Raw genomic sequence first — 22,723 nt, 5'->3', positions numbered from 1 at the left:
ATACCAGTACAAGAAATCAACATTGCATATGATCACATGAACAAAGATACAGTATCTGATCCATAGCAACAGCGTAAGTTCCAAGATATCTATTATTGATATACTGTATTTAAGAAAAATACTAAACTTACCTTGGGATGGAGGATGTTTCTTATTTTTGAATACAACCTAAGCGTAGTTAACTTCCTCCTCCGCCATGGTTACAGTCGCTCTGTTGGGTTCTGTCTGACTTGCAGACAGAGAAGTACTGCTGAAATTAATACACAAGGCATCTGTACGTCTGATAAGAACAACTTCTGTTTTTGGTTGAGAAAGGTATTTGCAATCATGACTGGCTGAATATGATCTTCCAAACCATATACAGTGTTTTCTTTAGTACTTAACATGCTCTGTTAACAACACATATTACATATTCACAAGCAATAATAATGAATGAACATCAAAGAGTTCATTGTTTATCATACTGAGATTAAACATCCATCACTCATCCCCTCTACACATGTCAGTTTACAGAAGTGTATCCCAGAATGCACTGCGTGAAAGGCAGAGGGAACATGTAAACTCTAAAGACAGCAAGCACACTGAGGCCAGATCTGCTTCTGTCTCTTCTTTGATAAACATGTTACATAAACTGACATTTACAATAGAAAGAGAAAAATCAATCCATTATCTAATTGCACTTATACTTTTAATCCATGTGTCTGTTTTTCAGACACACACCAACAGCTTTGAAAGTCTTCATAGTTTGATAGCCACTTGATATTATCACACAGAGTCTGACTGCAGTGTTTAAACAGATAAAGCCTTCTTTTTGCAGATCCATTGTTTTTTTTCTCATCACAGCTCACTGATCTCCATCCTAGAGACGAACAGACTCTAGTGGCCTAAAATAAGTGTTGATACACAAATGTTCAATTATATCATGGCTGTGAATTTTGCCATTTCAAAAGCGTTTCCTGTCAATGTGTTGCATTATGAAAAATATGCTTACAGTATCTCACCAGCAGATAAGAAACATTTATCTTTTTAAAACTACAGAGCCTGTGTGAAGGCTGATAGGGAAATGATAAAGTTGACAGTGTACTAATTTCCATTTCTCAGAAAAGTGTGTGGTTCCTAGTTCTGCTTTGAAGCTATGAAATAGTTGTTGTTTGGTTAGCAGCTAATGTCTCAAGTCTTCTCCTTTAATGGTGGTAACCCACACTGTGTGTCTGCAGCATCTCTCCACGCTGCTGCTGCCAACCTTTCATCAACAGACAGTAACTTTTATCATAATCAAATAGATTCAATACATTATATCTGCTGAGATTGAAGACCCATTTCACAAACTTAAAATTCTACTTTTCAAGTTCATTGTTCATCACACTGAGAACAAACATCCATCACTCCTCTTCTGTCCCTGCCTATGTCTGTTTACAGGAGCATATCCCAGCATGCAATGCGTAAAAAGCAGAAAGAAACAGATTCAACACACAAACACATTAACTTGACCTGCCCATGTTTGAACTGTGGGAGGAAACCCATGTGAACATGAGGGAACATGTAAACTCTAAAAGCAGCGAACACACTGAATATATCAGCCTGTTTTGGGTCACTATCAAACATCCATTGTAACCCACTAAACAAAATCATATCAATGAGCAGTATAATAAAAATAAACAGGAATAACTGATCAGTATTCACAACATGAGGACTAAACTAAAAGGAACACAGATAGCCTCAGACACCCCCCACACTGCTCTGTCTTCTACCCTCAGGTCAGAGACACAGGTCACTCTCATTCAGGACTAACCCCTATTTCCACTGGGCACCTCTGCACTGCTTTCTGGATGCACCGCATGGCCCTGCAAACAATCACAGCCATTCAAGTTAAGGCTAGGTAATCTCCCCCCCACCACCACCACCACCCCTCCCGATGAGAGATTCCACTTGGGGGTGGTGAAAAAACATAATAGTCATCACAAATCTTTTTTTATAAAGACAATGCCAGAAAAGAGAAGACATGGAGATTAACTGCAGGAGTGCCTGGAGTGGAAGATAGATACTACCTTAATAAACATGTGATTGTTCTGTAAAGTACAAAGTATGCACAATAATTATAATAATACATTTAATTATTAATAAGGTCTCCAAAGTTTATCCACTGTAAGCACTGTCAAATATGGTAATAAGCTATTTTCACCTATTTAACGATTCGATTTTTAAAATCTGATGACACCAGTGTGTTCCCCATCCCAGAAAAACCCCAGGGTGTATCCAAAATTCTACACTTCCAACTTCTACTTATGAGAAATATACCAATATATTTAAAAACTACAACCCCCACTATAGACACGTCCCAGAATCTGTTACAAAGCTTGAGCACTTGTAGTTCTTCCGGGGTGGGTGGGAGGACGTGTTCGGCTCCTCTTTCTGCTGTCTGCCGTGAGTGAGCCGGCCGGCCGAGAACACAATACATGAGACAAATACATGAAACTGTATTTTATTATTGATGCTATCTTTATTGTTTAACTCCTCAAATACAACGTTAGAAAAAAAAATCAATATTACGAATATTATGTATTTGTATCTTTTCTATCCGCCGAGCGGTAATTACGACGTCACTTCCGGAGTCTTCAGCTGATTTCTTTTAAACGTTATTACGATGCATAACTTACTGGAACAAAACTGAGCAACGTGTTGTTGCTGGTGACAAAACTACTGATTATATATATTTATTACATGGCTTGCTTATATTCTAATGTACAATGCGGTCTGTTATTTTCTTGATAACAGACCGTTGCTATGTATAACACACCGTTGCCATGCATAGCAGAGCGTTGCCATGGACGCAGTTCTGTTCCCTCCGGAGGAGAGCTATCAATAAATCCGCTAGAAGAAGATTGGCGTCGGGGTCCTGTCCACCCCGTCGTTGTTGTATTCGCTATAACAATGCTCTACATGATCCCTTACGTACATTGAAGCGATACTGGCGTTATAGACCCGCTGATCGCCGTCTGATTCTGTGAATGAATGCCCGCATTGCATCGTGGGACATCGGCTTTGAATGCGCCCAGCTCGGCTCATATCGTAGCTTACTGTTCTGTCTTATTTACTGTAATATTTCACCGGTAATAAGACCGAAATAATATTATTAAAATAAAGAAATGCATACCATGATAACAGCTAAATACATGTTGAAAGATGTAGCGTTATAGTTTTAAAAATATCAATAAAAAACAAAGCAATCCAGCTTCCCTGGCCGAAATAGACCGAAATAATAACATGATAAGATCTGGTGAATAAATGTTGATTAAAACAGCGATTATTGGGCTAAAAATACCAATAATATAAAAGCTGTATCCAGCTTCTTTGCTGCAGCCAAGTGGCAGAAAGTTTCGTGCTGTGATTACGTAAGATGCTTCTCATTGAAATACATTAGTATAAAAAACGTGACCCCAACACGTAAATCTTCACAATTACGTAATGGTATCACGTTCTAATAGATTTAATTTCGTAATGCCATCACGAACTGACGTGAGACTGGGTTGCTCTAGAAGACTGCAGAGGAAAGAGTTCAGATCTGGTTGTTGTACATCATGAAGAGGAAAAGGTAATGAGAAAACTGTGGACATTTTTATGAAGCAATTATTACATTAAAATGTATTTTTGTTGGTCTGAACACACTGAGTCTGTACACTGTAAAAAAAAAAAACTAAACACAAACAATAAACATTACAAAAACACAACATGGTAAAAGAACATTAAAAACCTGTAACTGTAAATAATTGCAATTTTGAAAAAAAATTGAAATTGTTTTTACAGAAGAAGACCATTTCATATTTATTTTAAGTTCACAAATATTAATATTTTACTGTTAACTGTTAAATTCAAGTTATACATTTCTTAGATTAGATCAAATTTGTTTTTACAGGTGTAAATATCCTTTATTATTTATAAGCAACAAAAGTACACAAGATGTTATGTAAAATTAAAGCTACAAACTATATTTTCATAATCAAAAATAACTATTTACAACAAAGTTATTTTCCAGCATTTCTTTGGCGTCCCAGCCGCCAGATTATTGCCTTTTTTTGCAGAATTCTTTTTTTAACATTGTAGATAAAATTGTAATTATTTAGTTATAGTGTTTTAAAGATCTGATAACTTTTTCTGTCTTGTCAGTATGCACTCAATTATTACAGCCGGGTTAGTTCAGGAACTAATGGATACTGGTTTGGCCTGAGAGCTGAAGGTGGGAGATGGAAGTGGATTGATGGAAGTGATCTGACTGTAAGGTAAGAGACACATTCCTAAACACTTTGAATCATAAAATCTATCAGCCTTGATCTAAACATCATGTTCTTCCCTCAGCTACTGGACACCACAACCTCCTCCTCCTGCTACTGATGGTCAGTGTGTAATGTCTGTCCAGAACAATAAATGGATATCAGTGGGCTGTACTGAGAAACAAAGATGGATCTGCAAAATGAAGGCTTTATCTGTTTCAACACTGCAGTCAGACTCTGAATGATAATATCAACTGGCTTATACATATCAAACTATTAAGACTTCTACTCCACAATTTTTTAAAGCTGTTTGTTTGTGTCTGGAAAAAAACAGACACTCAGATTAAATGTATAAGTGCAGTTAGCTTTTCTTCGTCTTTGTAAGAGATGCAATGATTATGTTTCCAGTTTCTATGTGACAGATTGGCCAACAGAGGGCACTGCATCACTTGTTCTCAACAGAATAGAATAGGATATATTGCCTTTTTATTGTCACTATACACATTTACAACGAAATTAAAAGCAACTCAATGCCCTTCAGCCAACACATGCATATAGCAGGACAGATGCACGCGTTGTCGTTGTGGTATCATCTGAGTTTCAGGGTCATTTTCCAACTCATTTTATATGTAAAAAATACAACAACATGAAATTAAATAAGTAGTGCAAAAAAAAAAGGGGGGGGTAAGGTGTGATATGCAGTGTGGGTTATTGCACATGATTTGAATATTGCCCAATAGTGGTGATCATCTTACTCAATGAGTAATAGATATTGGAGAATGAGAGTAATGATATTGCACAGTATACGGGTATTGCACAGTAATGGAATTGCACAACAATTATCCATATTATCAATAGCATTAAATATGAAATATTGCACAGTAGTGAGTAGAAGACAGTCTGGGGGTTGGGGGGGTTAGACTGTGAAGTCTGTGAAGTCAGTGCATGTGTGAGTTCAGAGTGGTTATGGCTTTTGGGAATAAACCTGTTCTTGAATCTGTTAGTCCTAGTCTACTCTGCTGAGGCAGTGGGAGGTGTAAGTGTCCATCAGGGAGGGGCGAGAGCAGCCAATGATCTTCTGTGCTGCCTTTACTACTCTCTGAAGCCTCTCCCTGTCTGCCGTACCATACTGTGATACAGTACGTCAGCAGGCTCTCCATGGACCAGCGGTAGAAGGTCAACAGCAGGTTGGAGTCCAGCTTGTGTTTCCTGAGGACCCTCAGGAAGTGTCGCCGCTGTAGAGCCTTCTTGATGACCGCTGTGATGTTGTCTGTCCAGGAGATGTCAGCGGAGAATGTTCCAGAGTCTGTTTCAATATTTACTAGCTGATAGTTAAGTGGTATCTTTCTATCTAGAAGCAATTTCATATTTGAATCCATTACACTGAATACATGTTATGCCACACATTTGTTGTTATTCTCTTTTTCTTGAAAATGTCAGCCCGCTTTAATAAAGTGAGGAGGAACAACCGTATTCAGGATGCTGTACCATGTTTAATCCAGATGAGACAGAAGCAGATCTGGTCTCAGTGTGTTCGCTGCATTTGGTCCTCATTATTCAGTCTCACTGTCAACATCTGCACCAACAGAGCTCCAGAGAGGGACAGGAAGTCTAATTTATCAGGAAATCATTATATTATGGATTCTACAAAGAGGATTTTCCTGTTTTTCAGATAAGGAAATCTGACTTTTTACAATGTGGGGCCTTTAAAATTGAGATCAATAATGACACCAAGATTCCTGACTTGGTTCTTAGGCTTCTAAAAGAGAGAATTAAGATGTGCCTTTATTTTCTCTTTTGGCACCAAAGACAATTATCTCAGTCTTATCTTTGTTTAGATGTAAGAAATGTTGGCACATCCAGTCACTGATTGTCTACACGTCTGCCGTGACATGATCAAACGTGAATTAGCATATATGTTTTTTAGGCCACTAGAATTTACATTTCTGACTTTGTTCCCCCTGTGGTCGTACCAAAATAGACACTGTGCACCCCCTTTACTTCCCCTTCACAACAACAAGGTTATTTAACCTGTTCATTTGGAAAAACGACAGTCACAACCTCGAGGCAGAAGTCCAGTAAAGAGCATCACAGCTGAATACATTTTCAGGGAAAAGTACTGTCCCAAAGGCCAGAGGAAGTTCTGACTCCAGTGATCTATACTCTAATTCATGAGTGTTGGTCAATGAGACTAATAACACCAGAACTCAGGGATCAAAACTGAGACAATAGATTAAAGTCAAGAAAGTTTACTGAAGTCCAGCATTTAAGTTTACAAAACACAATTGTGGGTTCACAAAAATGACACAAAGTTTCCCTAACTGCAGACAAACTATACAGAGTTCAAGTCAGCAAAATCTGTCAGATTATGAACCTGTTTATCCTGTTTATCCTTATTGCTAATCTTTTATATCTTGCTTGAAGGCGTCTCCCTCCTCTCTCCCTCCTGTCTCCGGGCAGATTCTCCAGCTCTCTCTTACACACACACACACACACACACACACACACACACACACACACACTGGTCCAAAAGCCAAGCCCTCCCATTCCACCTCTCTGTCTGGTCCAGATAAACACAGACTCACATTCTTGAACTATAAGGTAATCAAAGCTTAAGCTAACTATCTGTTCGTCCCGAGTCTATACATTATACAGGGAATACAATTTTAATACTGAGAATAACACATCTAGATTATAGAAATATTTCTAATAGCCCTAAAGGACTAAAGAAGGAATTTAAACATTTGTTCAGGATTAACAGATATCTACAGGAGGAGGTAGGATGGAGATCAGTGAGCTGTGCTGAGAAACAAAGATGGATATTCAAAATGAAGGCTTTATCTGTTCAAACACTGGAGTCAAAGTCTGCATGATATCAACTGGCTTATGAATACCAAACTATGAAGACTACTACTTCACAATTTTTCAAAGGTGTTTTTGTCTGTCACTCATATTAAATGTATAAATGCAGTTAGATATTGGATTATAGAGGTATGGTGTGTCTGACTACTGACACAAGCATTTAGGAAAATACAGTGACTGGCCTGAAGGGGCACTAAACTCTTAATTATAAATAACTTTTAAATAAATAACTCAGAGTTTAAGAATCAAAGCCTGAGTTGACAGAGAAAGTTGATGAGCCATGGTACCAATAAAGCCTGTTTCAGTTTAGTTTCCATCAACCCTGGGTTTTAGGTACTATGAAAGTAGCTTGGCTTTAATCGGTGTCCGTTGCCATGGTATCTTACGCTGCACGGCTGACCTGCTCCGGGGCAGGTTATGTTCTGGATTCGAGATCTCAGTCTGAAGTTTGGCCAATCAGCGGTGAGCAAAGAAACATATAGTTGACGTAATTAATTCCCAGCTTCTGTTCTCTGTTGCAATCATTGCAATGGCTTCACCTTTTCTTCCAAATCCTGTGGATATCTCAGCGCAAATTGTTAGACGAGCACTTCGTAGAGAAAGAGGTTTTAGGGACAGACAAAATCCCCTTGACTTTCCTGATACTTACTTGTATGAAAGATACAGATTTTCTGCGGAAGGAATAACTTATCTTTGCGAACTTCTTGAGCCGCACATAACAAATGTGACTCGTCGAAGCCATGCACTTACTGTACCACAAATGGTATGTATTGCGTTGCGTTTGTTTTGCAAGTGGTACATACTTGTATGCGGTCGGTGATGCGGAGAACCTATAGGGAAAAACACGGTTTGTCAAACCATTTGCAAGGTGGTCCTCGCACTGCAGGGGTACATAAATAGCTTCATTGTGTTCCCTGGACATTTATCGACCATGTCCATAAAAGAGGGATTTTATAAAATTGCGGGTAAGATATATTGATAGGGTGACATGAACAAACTTAACCTTTCACAATCAGTTTTTTTCCTTCAAAAAGCAGCTTGCACTTCAAGCACTTAAGTATTATACAATAGTCTACAGTAGCTACATGTTAAGAATGGTTTTTAATATATATAGGCCTATATATATATATATATATATATATATATATATATATTATTTTTTTTTTCATATGAAAGGATTCCCTAGAGTCACTGGAGCAATAGACTGCACACATCTTCTCAACATTCTGTTTGCTGCAAAGAAGTGTTTGTGATAAAATGTTCACAAAAATAATAAAAGGTTGTGGTAAATACTCACCACTTTGATTTATATTTTTATATTTTGTCTTGATCTGCTGCCAAGAACGTTTGGAGTTGGGGTTGCATCTAAAAATCAATTAATATTAATCGTTCTTAGGATGTCAAAGCCAATACATTCACATTTTACACACACACACACACACACATATATATATATATATATATATGCCGACATCACTCTTTTATGTGCACGCGCGCGCGGGGTAATCAGAGTTTAAGAATCAAAGCCTGAGTTGACAGAGAAAGTTGATGAGCTGCGTCATGGTACCAATAAAGCCTGATTGCATCGGTTTGGTTTTGTCAACTCTAAACCAATCCTGCAACTCTGAGTTTGTTCAACTACCATCATGGTACAGGCCCCAGATCTGGCCTCAGTGTGTTTCTATGTGACACTTTATGTTGATGCTCCTGATTGGCCAACAGAGAGCGCTGCATCACTTGTTCTCAACAGAATGTTCCAGAGTCTGTTTCAATATTTACTTGTACAGCTGATGGTTGAATGCTATCTTTCTATCTAGAAGCAATTTCATATTTTAGTCTTACATTGAAAAAAGATTCTGCCACATGTATCGTATGTTATGTATCGATTGGCTTGTCCAGCTTGTTAATAGCCAGTGTTTGCTCATTTAGCGTAATCACACCTGGCCTGGCAACCCAAAGGCCAAGGAAAATTTGGAGCATTAAACACTTAATTTGCTGCATTCTGGTGAGTTTTTATGCACCTATTTCTACCTCTTTCTGGATCAGTATATATGCTGGAAATATCTTCATGTAAAGTGAAACATAGATTACAATTCAAATATAAAAACATAATGGAATATATTGAAGAAGGCATTCTGTTTTGCTTTCAACTATTTATTCTCCTGTAGATGAACTTTTCAAATTATATCTGAGTCAGCACACATGTAGCCTGGACATCATTTACTCTTCCCTCCTCTTTTGCATCTTTTGTTGGAAGTAGCCTCTTTAAATGTGCATATGACAATTATTCACCTCAATGATACTGTAACGAACTACGTGGAAGAAGTAGTGTTGACAAATTGACCGAAGAGCTGGTTAATTAACCCGACTCGTGTCACTGAACCGGGAGAATTGAGTGCCATACGTCAATGAACCGATTCCCCCCATGTTTTTTTCATAGACAGTTAAAGAAAGTTTTTTTAACCTCATTCGTGCTGTTGTGTGTAGCTGGTATTCTCTGCTACTGTGTTTGTAGTAATCTAGCTCATTAGCGCCTCCATTGGAGTGGTGGTAGAATCAATCAGGAAATGGGCTACCTAGACCGGGCACCAGGCTACTGAACGAGACCGAATGTAACCGTGCAACCGGCCCGCTCAACTCTAATGTAACCAAGCGGTGTCTTGGTTCTCGGCAAGTTTGAGTTATTAACCAAGCCTTGTTTCTGGTGCATCTTAGATGATTGTTCATGGCAATTCACATATTATCGATGGGAAAGTACATTACATACAAATACACGTCATGTTATCTCGGTAGTTATGTTAAGTTAAAGATGCAGTAGGTAAGTCTTATAAAACTAACTTTCGGTCATATTTGCTGAAACTGACCCTATGTTCCAGTAGTACTACATGAATTATGTAATATAAAAAAAATCCAGCTCCTCTGGCACCACCTACAGCCTGTAGTGCGATTGGCAAAATTCCACCGCTCCCGGTTGACTTTCTCTAATCAGGGCTACATGGGGTGTCTATCTGCGTGTCAATCACTGCTTAGACACGCACACGCATATAAGAGCGTTCTCCCCTCCCCCTTCCCCGCGCACAAGATTCAGAAAGGTTTCCCAAAACTCGGGTGAAGTGGCTTTTCAGAGGTGGCGTGAGCTCCGGGATTTTAAAGATCTGAAGAACGATGCAGATGTAGCCACGTCTTCTCGACAGGTAACCTAATGACCATGAGTGATTTATCTTTCACTTGGTTATTAGTAGTCAGAAGTCCACAAAGCTACGTTGGTGAGGATAATAGTAATGTTTGCATAATGTTCAGGCTGATATGATGGTGAAAGTAGCCTGCTAGATAGCATTGTTTTAGCTACTGTTGGTGAGTAAAGTTAACATTGTGTTAGTGTTTAGTTATTGAAAATGTTGTCTGACATGCCTAGGTAGTTGTCAAACTCCCTTGTGTGGGAGGGGCTTAGGAGACGGTTTGGACTTCAGCAGAAAGGGGAGAGGGACTGAGAAGTTGTCAATGTTCAAATTTGTTGGCAAAGTCCTGGATCTTCAATCTTATCTACAGCAGCTTTAAATGTTAGAGAAGTGAATGTTGCTACATGGTAGGTAGGCTGTCACGAGGAGACCGCGCACCAGGCTACTGAGCGAGACAGGACCGTAACCCGAGGGTACCGCATGAGTCTATATTCAAACGGGTGTCTAGGTTCTCGGCAAGTCTGAGTTATCAACTTATCCCAGAAGCCTTTATTTCTCGTCCATCTTAGATGGTTGTGTAGATAGAAATTCATAGACTACATTATCGATGGATATCACATACAAATACACGTCATGTTATCTTGGTAGTTATGTTAAAGGTCCGATGACATGGTGCTCTTTGGATGCTTTTATATAGACCTTAGTGGTCCCCTAATACTGTATCTGAAGTCTCTTTTATATAGACCTTAGTGGTCCCCTAATACTGTATCTGAAGTCTCTTTTATATAGACCTTAGTGGTCCCCTAATACTGTATATGAAGTCTCTTTTATATAGGCCTTAGTGGTCCCCTAATACTGTATCTGAAGTCTCTTTTATATAGACCTTAGTGGTCCCCTAATACTGTATCAGAAGTCTCTTTTATATAGACCTTAGTGGTCCCCTAATACTGTATCTGATGTCTCTTTTATATAGACCTTAGTGGTCCCCTAATACTGTATCTGAAGTCTCTTTTATATAGACCTTAGTGGTCCCCTAATACTGTATCTGAAGTCTCTTTTATATAGACCTTAGTGGTCCCCTAATACTGTATCTGAAGTCTCTTTTATACAGACCTTAGTGGTCCCCTAATACTGTATCTGAAGTCTCTTTTATATAGACCTTAGTGGTCCCCTAATACTGTATCTGAAGTCTCTTTTATATAGACCTTAGTGGTCCCCTAATACTGTATCTGAAGTCTCTTTTATATAGACCTTAGTGGTCCTCTAATACTGTATCTGAAGTCTATTTCCCAAAATTCAGCCTTGGTGCAGAATTACAGCCACCAGAGCCAGTCCCACAATGAGCTTTCCTTAGGATGTGCCATTTCTGTGTCTGTAGCTATTGAGGAGGAGAGGGGGGGGTGGAGGGGGGGGGGGGCAAGGTGGAGGGTGGGGGTGTGGCCTTGACCAACTACTACTTTGCTCGTTTGAAAGCCATGATGTCTCTCTCTCATGGGTGGGCCAAATTCTCTGGGCGGGCAAAGCAGAGAAAGGGGAGGTAACCTTGCTCCTTATGACCTCATATGGAGAAGATTCCAGATTGGCTCATCTGAGCTTTTATTTTCTCAAAGGCAGAGCAGGATACCCAGGGCTCGGTTTACACCTATCACCATTTCTAGCCACTGGGGGACCATAGGCCGGCTGGGGGAATGCATATTAATGTTAAAAAAACTCACAAAGTGACATTTTCATGCCATGGGACTTTTAAGTTAAATGTTTGTTACATGGTAGGTAGGCTGTCACGAGGAGACCGCGCACCAGGCAACTGAATGTAACCGTGGTAGGGGAAGTAAACGCGCGATCACACCCCCCACAGCCCCGTTTTAGACTCTGTTCTCTGAATGAGACAAAGTTAAGGGAAGTGGCGAAGAGGCGGAAAACCGTAAGTAGGCCTACAGACAGAAATACACAGAGCACAAACGAGACACAACTGCCGCAGCATGCCCACAGCAGGGCGTGTCCATTATCAACTTGAAGCTGCACAGACCACGGAAGGCACGCTGCCCATCTCTATTTTTACAGTGAGAGTGGACACTAAGCAACGCACAGGGGTGGGGATTTGACACGTGCCTTTGGTGTAGGAGACCCGGGTACGATTCCCACTGTGATACATCAACCAGTGTGTCCCTGAGCAAGACATTTCACCCATGATTGCTCCAGAGGCGTGCAACCTCTGGTATATAGCAATTGTAAGTCGCTTTGGATAAAAGCGTCAGCTAAATGACATGTACTGTAATGTAATGTAACAGGTCTGCTTCAGAGCTCTTTGTGTTTGAGTGTGAACCATAGACTGGAAACTTCAAACAAAATCATTCACAGCTTTCCTCCGCAAAAACCGCAATTTTGACTTCCTCATGATAGAAACAGAAGCTTTTTTGCCTTGGTCTAACATTGGTCAAGTTAGCGCTATCAGCCGAAAGACTTAGTTCAGGCGCTAATGGAACCAAATGTGTATCTCGTAAATTACCCCACTAATAATGCCCGGAATGGTACCAAAATTCGACAGTAGTACAAATAGGTTTTGTACTCATAAAACGAGGCATTGGAAACTTTGTAAATACAACAGGAGTTTATTTAAATAACATAATGGCTTCTGCTCTCTGCTGCTACCGCTACCAGCAGTAGGATGAGTGCTTAGGGACCGTCTACAAACTACAACACCGAAAAGAGATACAACAAAAACATTGATTTATTTAATGATTAAATAAGGTAGTGTCTCCAAACTTACCTCAATTATTACATGTGTCTTGCTAGTTGTACTGCAGCACTTACCTTGAAAAAATAAGTTAAATAAATAAATATAACATTTTTTATGGCTGTTTATACTAAAGAGGAACATGTAATTGTATGTAACATGTAATTGTGAACAATGAAACTTTGGGAATTTTTATAATAAACTTGTGATGGTTTGAACAATGTGAGTATGTTGATCACAGTGTGTGTATTTAGTATAGTGTTTAAATCTTTGGTAACTTTTTTCTGTCTTGTCAGGGCATAATCAATATATACAGCTGGGATAGTTCAGGAACTGATGGATACTGGATTGGCCTGAGAGCTGAAGGTGGAATGTGGGAGTGGGTCTGATGGTAGTGTTGACAAACTGCATGAGTCTATATTCAAACGGGTGTCTAGCTTCTCGGCAAGTTTGAGTTAGTGTTGACAAACTGACCGAATAGCTGGTTAATTAACCAGACTCGTGTCACTGAGCCGGGAAAATCGAGTGCCATACTTCAATGAACCGATTCGCTCCTGTTTTTTTCATAGACAGTTAAAGAAAGTTTTTTTAACCTCATTCGTGCTGTTGTGTGTAGCTGGTATTCTCTGCTACAATGTTTGTAGTAATCTAGCTCATTAGTGCCTCCATTGGAGTGGTGGTAGAATCAATCAGGAAATTGGCTACCTAGACCGGGCACCAGGCTACTGAATGAGACCGAATGTAACCGTGCAACCTGCCGGCCGCTCAAGTCTAATGTTACCGTGCGACCTGCCGGCCCGCTCGAGTCTAATGTAACCGTGCAACCGGCCTGCTGCTTGAGTCTAATGTAACCGTGCAACCGGCCGGCCGCTCGAGTCTAATGTAACCGTGCAACCGGCCTGCTGCTCGACTCTAATGTAACCGTGCAACCGAGTCTAATGTAATCAAGCGGTGTCTTGGTTGTCGGCAATTTTGAGTTATTAACCGAGCCTTGTTTCTGGTGCATCTTAGAGGATTGTGTTCACGGCAATTCACACATTATCAATGGGGAAGTACAGTACATCACATACAAATACACGTCATGTTATTTTGGTAGTTATGTTAAGTTAAATGTTAGAGAAGTGAATGTTGCTACGTGGTAGCTAGGCTAGGCTGTCACAAGGAGACCGCGCACCAGGCTACTGAACGAGACCGTAAGGACCGTAACCGAGGCTACTGCATGAGTCTATATTCAAAAGGGTGTCTAGGTTCTCGGCAAGTTTGAGTTATCAACTGATCCCAGAAGCCTTTATGTCGCATTTTAGAATTGTGTTCATGGAAATCCATATGCTACATTACCAAGGGGAAAGTAATACGCCTATAACACATACAAATACACGTAATGTTATCTTATTTAAAGTTAAACGCGATCACCCCAATGTAATGGAGACTACTACTGTATGAAGCTTGTAATCTACCTGAGAGCCTCCTCTGCCCTTCAACACAGTCTTCTGCGAGCATTCCTCCCTGAAGTAAATATTAATCTTGGATGTTTTATTGTAGCCTACTGTGATTTATGATGGGGTGGGTGGGACATATTAAGGTAGAGACTGCTAAGTGGTGACTACACAGTGAAAGAATGCTTGCTTTAGCCTACTTTATTTTTTCAAATTAATTTCAAACACTGATACTGACAATAGGAATAATGCTGAATGTCTCTAGGAGTCCAGGCCACACAGCCTGCATTTGCTTTTTGTAAATAAAATGTCATTAATGCCATATATGTGTTGTTTTCTCGGATGGGATTGCCCCGCTTCCCAGCACTGCATGCTAGTGAGCTTGCCACCAGTTTCTCTTCACTGACCACTGACATGCAAAGAAAACCTTCTACAACACCCTCCTACAACCGGGCTAGCTGCTCCTGATTTTCAAAACTGACCATAATGGATGCTCGTTTGGAATGCGAAAATAGTTCACCGAAACCTGTTTCTGAAAAGATTTGAAGCTAGAAATTTCAGATTCTTCATTTCAGATTGACAAAGGTTAGTTTAAAAGACTTTTTATTGATTGGTCAACACAGGGCGTTGCATGACTTGTTCTCAACAAAATCAATCACTCAATCAATCAATCAATCAATCAATCAATCAATCAATCAATGTTTATCTAAAAAGTGCTTGAATCAATAGTTTTTTTTATTCTGACCACAGGAGAAGACTTGAGACTTAAGTTGCTAACCAAACAACAAATCTGTCACGAATTTAAAGCAGAACTAAAAAACAAACACTTTTTTCTGAGATATATAAATAAGTACACTGTTAACTTTAGCATTTCCCTTACAGCCTTCACACAGGCTCTGTTCCTTCCTAAAAAGATGAATGTTTCTTTCTGCTTGTGAGATATTCTAATATATAATAGAATACAACTTTAAGCATCTCTCTTTTGTGCAAAAGTATGTTGTATTATTACTTTTCATAATGCATGATGCTTTTGAAGAACACAATGGCAGCAAACACTTTTGAAATGGCAAAATATATTATTTCATTAGAGACGCTGCAGACAGTAATGTCCAACACTAGACTTCCCCTTCACAACAACATATTATTATTAGCTACACAATTGCAAAAACCGACAAAATCGAGGCAGAAGTCCAGTAAAGAGCATCACAGCAGAGCAGACAGCCTCCTAACAGCTCTCATACAGGACTGCAGCAGGACTTTAATCATTTGTTCAGGATGAAAAGAAATCCACAGGAGGAAATTGGTACTTTAAAATATTATCATGTTTATGTGTCTGTATATAAAACTGCTATATGTATTTACAATGTTGTCTACATTTGTGTTGATGTTAATCTTTCAGAGGAAATTGATGAAGAAGAAGATGACTATGTTAATGCTCCAGCCTGGACTGTGGATAAAGTGGCAGCCCCTCCAGGTACATTTCACACATTTAATATTGATAAACATGAGATTTATTCATCAGTCATTGTGTTGAAAAAATGTGATGATGATGAAAATATGCTCAGCTCCTTTTTTCCCTTGTAGGATTCAAATGTATTCAGATCACCTTTGACTGTTAAATCAACATCATTAACTCAACTGAGTTCTTCTTTTTCTCTCAGACCAGAGGTCTGTCTTCTTCTCTCAGTCTTTTCCACTGATAGCAGTGTGTTGGCTGATACTGGTAGTCATCATGGGCCTTCGTATCTACTGTGAGTACCACTGTCTTAGCTTGTTGTTGGTAGTCCTTATTTAGACAGGTTCACATTGCCCATATGTACATAGAAACAGTTTTCTTGCTGTAATACTTCTCCTCTTCATACTTGCTCTGGGCAAAGATGTATTCAAAGGTTTATCAGAAGCTAATGAAGGAATTTATTCTAAAAATGTGACCAATGACCGGTCTGGCCCTAAAAAGGCCAGACTTAATCCTCACTCCAATTCTATGGTCACTACACCCTGAATAGTGTTCGTTTACTGGTAAATCAGAGAAATAAAACTCAGGATTCGTGCAGTTAAAGTTATAACAAGCTTTAGTGATAAATGATATTGCAATCTACAATTACATACGTGTACACGGATCAGATACTACAATACAAGTCTATCTGTCTCCTAGCAAACAGACATAGATTCCCCCAGCATCTGATGCTGCTAAGTTAAAATCCTGTCTTTTTATCCATTTCTGTCCCATCTTCTGGTGGTACTGTCATCAGTTTGGATACAGTCCAGATCTTCTCGGCTCCAGCCGGCTCCTAAAACGATGTAGCACAATGTATGAAAACCTTATGTATGTTACCTCGGCTTCTCCCATTCTCAGGTCAAAAGAGACAAGCTGTTATTGTTGGGATTTGAATACCTGTGTGTGCCAATATCCCATATTCCCTTCATAATGTCTTATCACTTTAAAAACCAGATCGCCTCTCATAAGGTCAGTTCATGAACTCTAAAAACTTCTCACTTTATTCTCACCAAATATATTACTACACTAACATGAGGCTTCAGCAGTCTGAGTTAGAGAAATCAATAGGAGGGATAACAGCAGCAAAACACCGTACGTTCTGCTCACCTGTGTCTCTCCAGCTTCTCCCGTAGCTCTGGGTATATGTCCTGCACTGACTTGAGTGTGAGGTAAACCTCTCTAAATCGTATATCCCCTCTCTGTATCACTGTCTTCGATAATTGCGCAACCAGGCCAGATTGTTTCAGATATCTCACAAGTCCTCTATAACATCAGTTATAATGGCCCCCATATTAAAAAATTGTCGGGTTAAAATCGGGCTCAGGCTCATCATTTGAAAACTTTTTTATTTGTGTATTCCTCCTGAAAGTGACTTGTAATGTTAATTTGTTTTATTGTTTGATTTATTTGCTACATCTGATTTCATATGTTGCTAAAATTTCCATTTTTTTACTGTAAGTGGCTCAACTCACAAATGCATTTTTTTAAACAGGGAATGATCGGCAACCAATCAGATATCTCCCTTGTTTTAGCCAATCACAAGAACGCACCCCAAGAGACATACGTCACGATTTGGGAGGTGCCTATGCCTGAGCATATGGTCAATGCGCCTGAGCCTATCCGAGCCTATGGCCGGGGCCTGTCCACCATTTTGGCATACCTACTCTATCGGTAACCAGGGGCAACTATAGCAACCCAGTCTCACATCAGTTCGTGATGGCATTACGAAATTAAATCTATTAGAACGTGATACCATTACGTAATTGTGAAGATTTACGTGTTGGGGTCACGTTTTTTATACTAATGTATTTCAATGAGAAGCATCTTACGTAATCACAGCACGAATTATTAAATAAAATAAATAAATAAATAATTATTATTTCGGTCTATTTCGGCCAGGGAAGCTGGATTGCTTTGTTGTTTATTGATATTTTTAAAACTATAACGCTTTCAACGTGTATTTAGCTGTTATCATGGTATGCATTTCTTTATTTTAATAATATTATTTCGGTCTTATTACCGGTGAAATATTACAGTAAATAAGACAGAACAGTAAGCTACGATATGAGCCGAGCTGGGCGCATTCAAAGCCGATGTCCCACAATGCAATGCGGGCATTCATTCTCAGATAATCAGACGGCGATCAGCGGGTCTATAACGCCAGTATCACTTCAATGTACGTAAGGGATCATGTAGAGCGTTGTTATAGCGAATACAACAACGACGGGGTGATTAGGACCCCGACGCCAACTTCTTCTAGCGGATTTATTGATAGCTCTCCTCCGGAGGGAACAGAACTGCGTCCATGGCAACGCTCTGCTATGCATGGCAACGCTGTGTTATACTTAGCAACGGTCCATTATCAAGAAAATAACAGACCGCATTGTACATTAGAATATAAGCAAGCCATGTAATAAATATATATAATCAATAGTTTTGTCACCAGCAACAAAACGTTGCTCAGTTTTGTTCCAGTAAGTTATGCATCGTAATAACGTTCAAAAGAAATCAGCTGAAGACTCCGGAAGTGACGTCGTAATTACCGCTCGGCGGATAGAAAAGATACAAATACATAATATTCGTAATATTGATGTTTTTTTCAAAACGTTGTATTTGAGGAGTTAAACAATAAAGATATTAATAATAATAAAATACAGCTTCATGTATTTGTCTCATGTATTGTGTTCTCGGCCGGCCGGCCGGCGGCATCAATCTGAAACGGAATGAAGCCCACTCACGGCAGACAGCAGAAAGAGGAGCCAAACACGTCCTCCCACCCACCTCGGAAGAACTACAAGTGCTCAAGCTTTGTAACAGATTCTGGGACGTGTCTATAGTGGGGGTTGTAGTTTTTAAATATATTGGTATATTTCTCATAAGTAGAAGTTGGAAGTGTAGAATTCTGGATACACCCTGGGGTTTTTCTGGGATGGGGAACACACTGGTGTCATCAGATTTTAAAAATAGAATCGTTAAATAGGTGAAAATAGCTTTACCATATTTGACAGTGCTTACAGTGGATAAACTTTGGTGACCATATCTACATGATAGCTGAGGTCCAGAGCTTTTTATAACAGCTGGTTTTATGTGTATAGCACCTTCTCAGTCATGAAAATAAAGGAAATGCATTGAATGAGAAGGTTTGTCCAAACTTTTGGCCTGTACTGTATATATGCCCAAGAACTAAAAGACACAGACAAATCAGTTAATTTGATGCATTTATTTTTTGAATGGCAATCTCTAATATAGCAAATAATCTATTCAACATCTTTTGCTTTCCCTCTCCTCCTCATCTCTCCCTTCTGGTGATGCTAGTGCAGCCTCCGTTTTTTCCTTAGTCCCTGTTAAAAGACAGCAGCAAACACAAGACAAATGTTTATACATTTTAGGTTTCATTTAACGTTGCTAGTGAAGTAAACAAGGTGCAGCTTTACCTCCCATCCTGCAGCTACAACTGATAAACACACATTTCTAAATCACTGCTAACGTTACCCATATACAGTAACGGCTTATAAAAAGAGATGAAAATGCCACCGGACATTAAACTTTACAAACACAAATGGCACAAAAGACAGCGACCCAGCAAACAGCCTTATGTTAAATGATTAGCATGGGTGTGTTCACTTATGCTTAGCTATCACTGTAGTTAGCTAGCAGGCTAGGCAACAACGTTAGCTAGGTGCACTTTGTGGCTTTAAGAGCCGACAACATAAACACATTTTAAGAGAACTTACCCGAATGAATATGCAGAGAACACACTTTCATCGACTGGGAGATTAGGTCGAAAGTAAAGTCCTTTCTTCTAATCGTAGCCACCCGATAAATCCGATGTCTCTAGAATAAAGACCTCCGCAACCAACATAAACAATGAACATGAGCAGTTCAAAATGGCGGAAGGGGCGTGGCGCTGTGCCCTGACGACACCTCCTCATTCTCAATTGGCTTATAAGTAAACAATCCCCCATGTGGGGTGCGTTCTTGTGATTGGCTAAAACAAGGGAGATATCTGATTGGTTGCAGATCATTCCCTGTTTAAAAAAATGCATTTGTGAGTTGAGCCACGTCAGGGGAGTCTCAAAATTCACACACAAATGCTTCACAGCTCACAGACCGCAAGCAGTTTGTAAATCAAGATATATTTGTGTGTGCATCAGAAATAAATTTCTGAATCTTGTCCTGTGCATTTCTGAATTGTGTGTGCATTTATGAATTTTGTATGCATTTGTGTATCCTGTGTGTGTATTTATAAATCATGTGTGTGCATGTTTGAATCCTGTGTGTGCATATGTGAATGTAGTGTGTGCATTTATCTTTATTGAGACTGTTCTAGCTCCATATTTGTCCTCTATCTCTTGCATTTGAAGTGCATCAGAAAGGGATTTCTTATTCACCAGAATGAACAGGAGGAATGATGAGAGCAAGAAAACCCAGATTCAGTGTTCATGTAACACCTAACTCTTTATAAGATAGATTTGAAACACGTGAATCTATCCTGTAATGGATGGATGTCTATTATTATAATGTAAACAAGTTGCATCACTAATACAACGAAAATTACATTATCACTATAATTAAGAAGCTAATTTTCATTTTTCAGTTGATACACTAAGTCATCAGAGTGATGAAAGTGAGCTGGTGGCTGCCAATCGTAACCTGACAAACCTCAACAACAAACTCAGCTTAGACAATGAGAAGTTGAGGAGGGACAACAACAATCTGACAGAACAAATACAAAACATGGAGATAAACTGGAATAAACTCAACGTCAGTCAAGGTCAGTGGAGCATTGATGCCTACTATCCCCAAACAAATAAAGGGACAGTGTTCAGCATAAATGAATACACCCATCCTAAAGTTGACTAAAAAGAGGAATAAAAAATCATCTTTTGGAAATTGATCTTAATGCCTTTATTAAAAAAAGAGGAAAAATCCAACCTTTAAGGACACCAATTTTCTTTGTGAATGAATAGTGTATTGTAAATAAATAAATGTTCTTCCTTAAATACAGGGGGCATAAATACAGTAGGTACACCCCTATGTTAAATTCCCATAGAGGCAGGCAGATTTTTATTTTTAAAGGCCAGTTATTTCATGGATCTAGGATACTATGCATCCTGATAAAGTTCCCTTGGCCTTTGGAATTAAAATAGCCCCCCCTTCACCATACCTAGAGACTGGCATTGTTTTATTCCAGTTAGCCTAATCGCTGGTTTGATTTGCATTGAGAGATGATCTTATGGAAAGTACCCCATGCCAATCTCTAGGTATGGTGAAGGGTATGTGATGATGTGGGGCTATTTTAATTTCAAAGGCCAATGGAACTTTATCAGGATGCATAGTATCCTGGATCCATGAAATAACTGGCCTTTAAAAATAAACATCTGCCTGCCTCTATGGGAATTTAACATAGGGGTGTACTTACTTATGCCCCCTGTATTTTTCAATTCAATTCAATTTTATTTATAGTATTAAATCATAACAAGAGTTATCTCGAGACACTTTACAGATAGAGTAGGTCTAGACCACACTCTATAATTTACAAAGACCCAACAATTCTAATAATTCCCCCAAGAGTTAGCAGTGGCGAGGAAAAACTCCCTATTAGGAAGAAACCTCGGACAGACCCAGGCTCTTGGTAGGCGGTGTCTGACGGAGCCGGTTGGGGATGTGATGGACAGTGGCAATAATAGTCATTAAAGATAATGGAACAGTGACTTCAAATGGTAGTCGTATTAGTTCATGTCATATCAGGGTGCTGCAGGGCGTTAACAGGATGTAGCGTGGCCCAGCAGAGCATGGATGGATGTAGCAGGAAGCAGCAGGGTTCAGCAGGACACAGCATGACACTGTAGGGCACCGTAGAGCTTAGCAGGGAAAGAAAATTGGTGTCCTTAAAGGTTGGATTTTTCCTCTTTTTTTAATTAAGGGAATAAGATCAATTTCCAAAAGAAGATTTTTTTATTCCTCCTTTTAGTCAACTTTAGCATGGGTGTATTCACTAATGCTGAGCACTGTATGTTCAGATCCTATTAATTAGGTTGAAAAATAATCAATAATAATATTAATATCATATTGCAGTAATTTATTGGTTGGTCTCTGTTGTTTCAGTGTGTAAAGTTTGTCAGAATGGCTGGTTACTCAGCGGGTCTAACTGCTATGCGTATAATAACGCTCCTCTTGCTGATCGAAAAACCTGGGAAGAAGCTCGAAAAGACTGCAGAGGAAAGGGTTCAGATCTGGTTGTTGTACATAATGAAGAGGAAAAGGTAATGAGAAAACTGTGGACATTTTTATGATACAATTATTACATTGAAATGTATTTGCTGTAGGTCTGAACACACTTGAGTGTCTAAATTAACTCACCTTGTGTTTTTTTTAAGTACAGGGTTTAAATATCTGATAACTGTTTCTCTCTTCTCAGTGTGCACTCAATGAATTTAGCTGGGGTAGTTCAGGAACTAATGGGTACTGGTTTGGCCTGAAAGCTGAAGCTGGGAGATGGAAGTGGATTGATGGAAGTGATCTGACTGTAAGGTAAGAGACACATTCCTAAACACTTTGAATCATAAAATCTATCAGCCTTGATCTAAACATCATATTCTTCCCTCAGCTACTGGACACCACAACCACCTCCTCCTGCAACTGATGGTCAGTGTGTAATGTCTGTCCAGAACGTAGGATGGAGATCAGTGAACTGTGCTGAGAAAAAACAATGGATCTGCCAAAAGAAGGCTTTATCTGTTTAA

The 22,723-nt window shown here is 39.3% G+C and overlaps 2 protein-coding genes across 2 annotated transcripts; both read left to right on the top strand.

Moving 5' to 3' along the window:
• The first annotated feature begins 1,165 nt into the window (after nt 1-1,165).
• LOC114556806 (C-type lectin domain family 17, member A-like) lies at nt 1,166-4,513 on the top strand. Its single transcript, XM_028579851.1, has 4 exons — nt 1,166-1,259; nt 3,522-3,592; nt 4,165-4,277; nt 4,354-4,513. The coding sequence occupies exons 1-4, from the start codon at nt 1,166-1,168 to the stop codon at nt 4,511-4,513; spliced, it is 438 nt and encodes a 145-aa protein (XP_028435652.1).
• Nucleotides 4,514-8,776: 4,263 nt separating this feature from the next.
• Nucleotides 8,777-22,723, top strand: LOC114556805 (CD209 antigen-like protein A). Its single transcript, XM_028579850.1, has 7 exons — nt 8,777-8,891; nt 15,879-15,953; nt 16,141-16,230; nt 20,575-20,751; nt 22,086-22,243; nt 22,399-22,511; nt 22,588-22,723. Exons 1-7 carry the CDS (start codon nt 8,777-8,779, stop codon nt 22,721-22,723), a joined length of 864 nt encoding a protein of 287 aa, XP_028435651.1.

The sequence above is a fragment of the Perca flavescens genome, chromosome 6, assembly GCF_004354835.1.
Source record: "Perca flavescens isolate YP-PL-M2 chromosome 6, PFLA_1.0, whole genome shotgun sequence".
Taxonomy (NCBI): domain Eukaryota; kingdom Metazoa; phylum Chordata; class Actinopteri; order Perciformes; family Percidae; genus Perca; species Perca flavescens.
The sequence above is the reverse complement of the archived record's forward strand: the minus strand, read 5'-3'. Positions and strand labels throughout refer to the sequence as shown.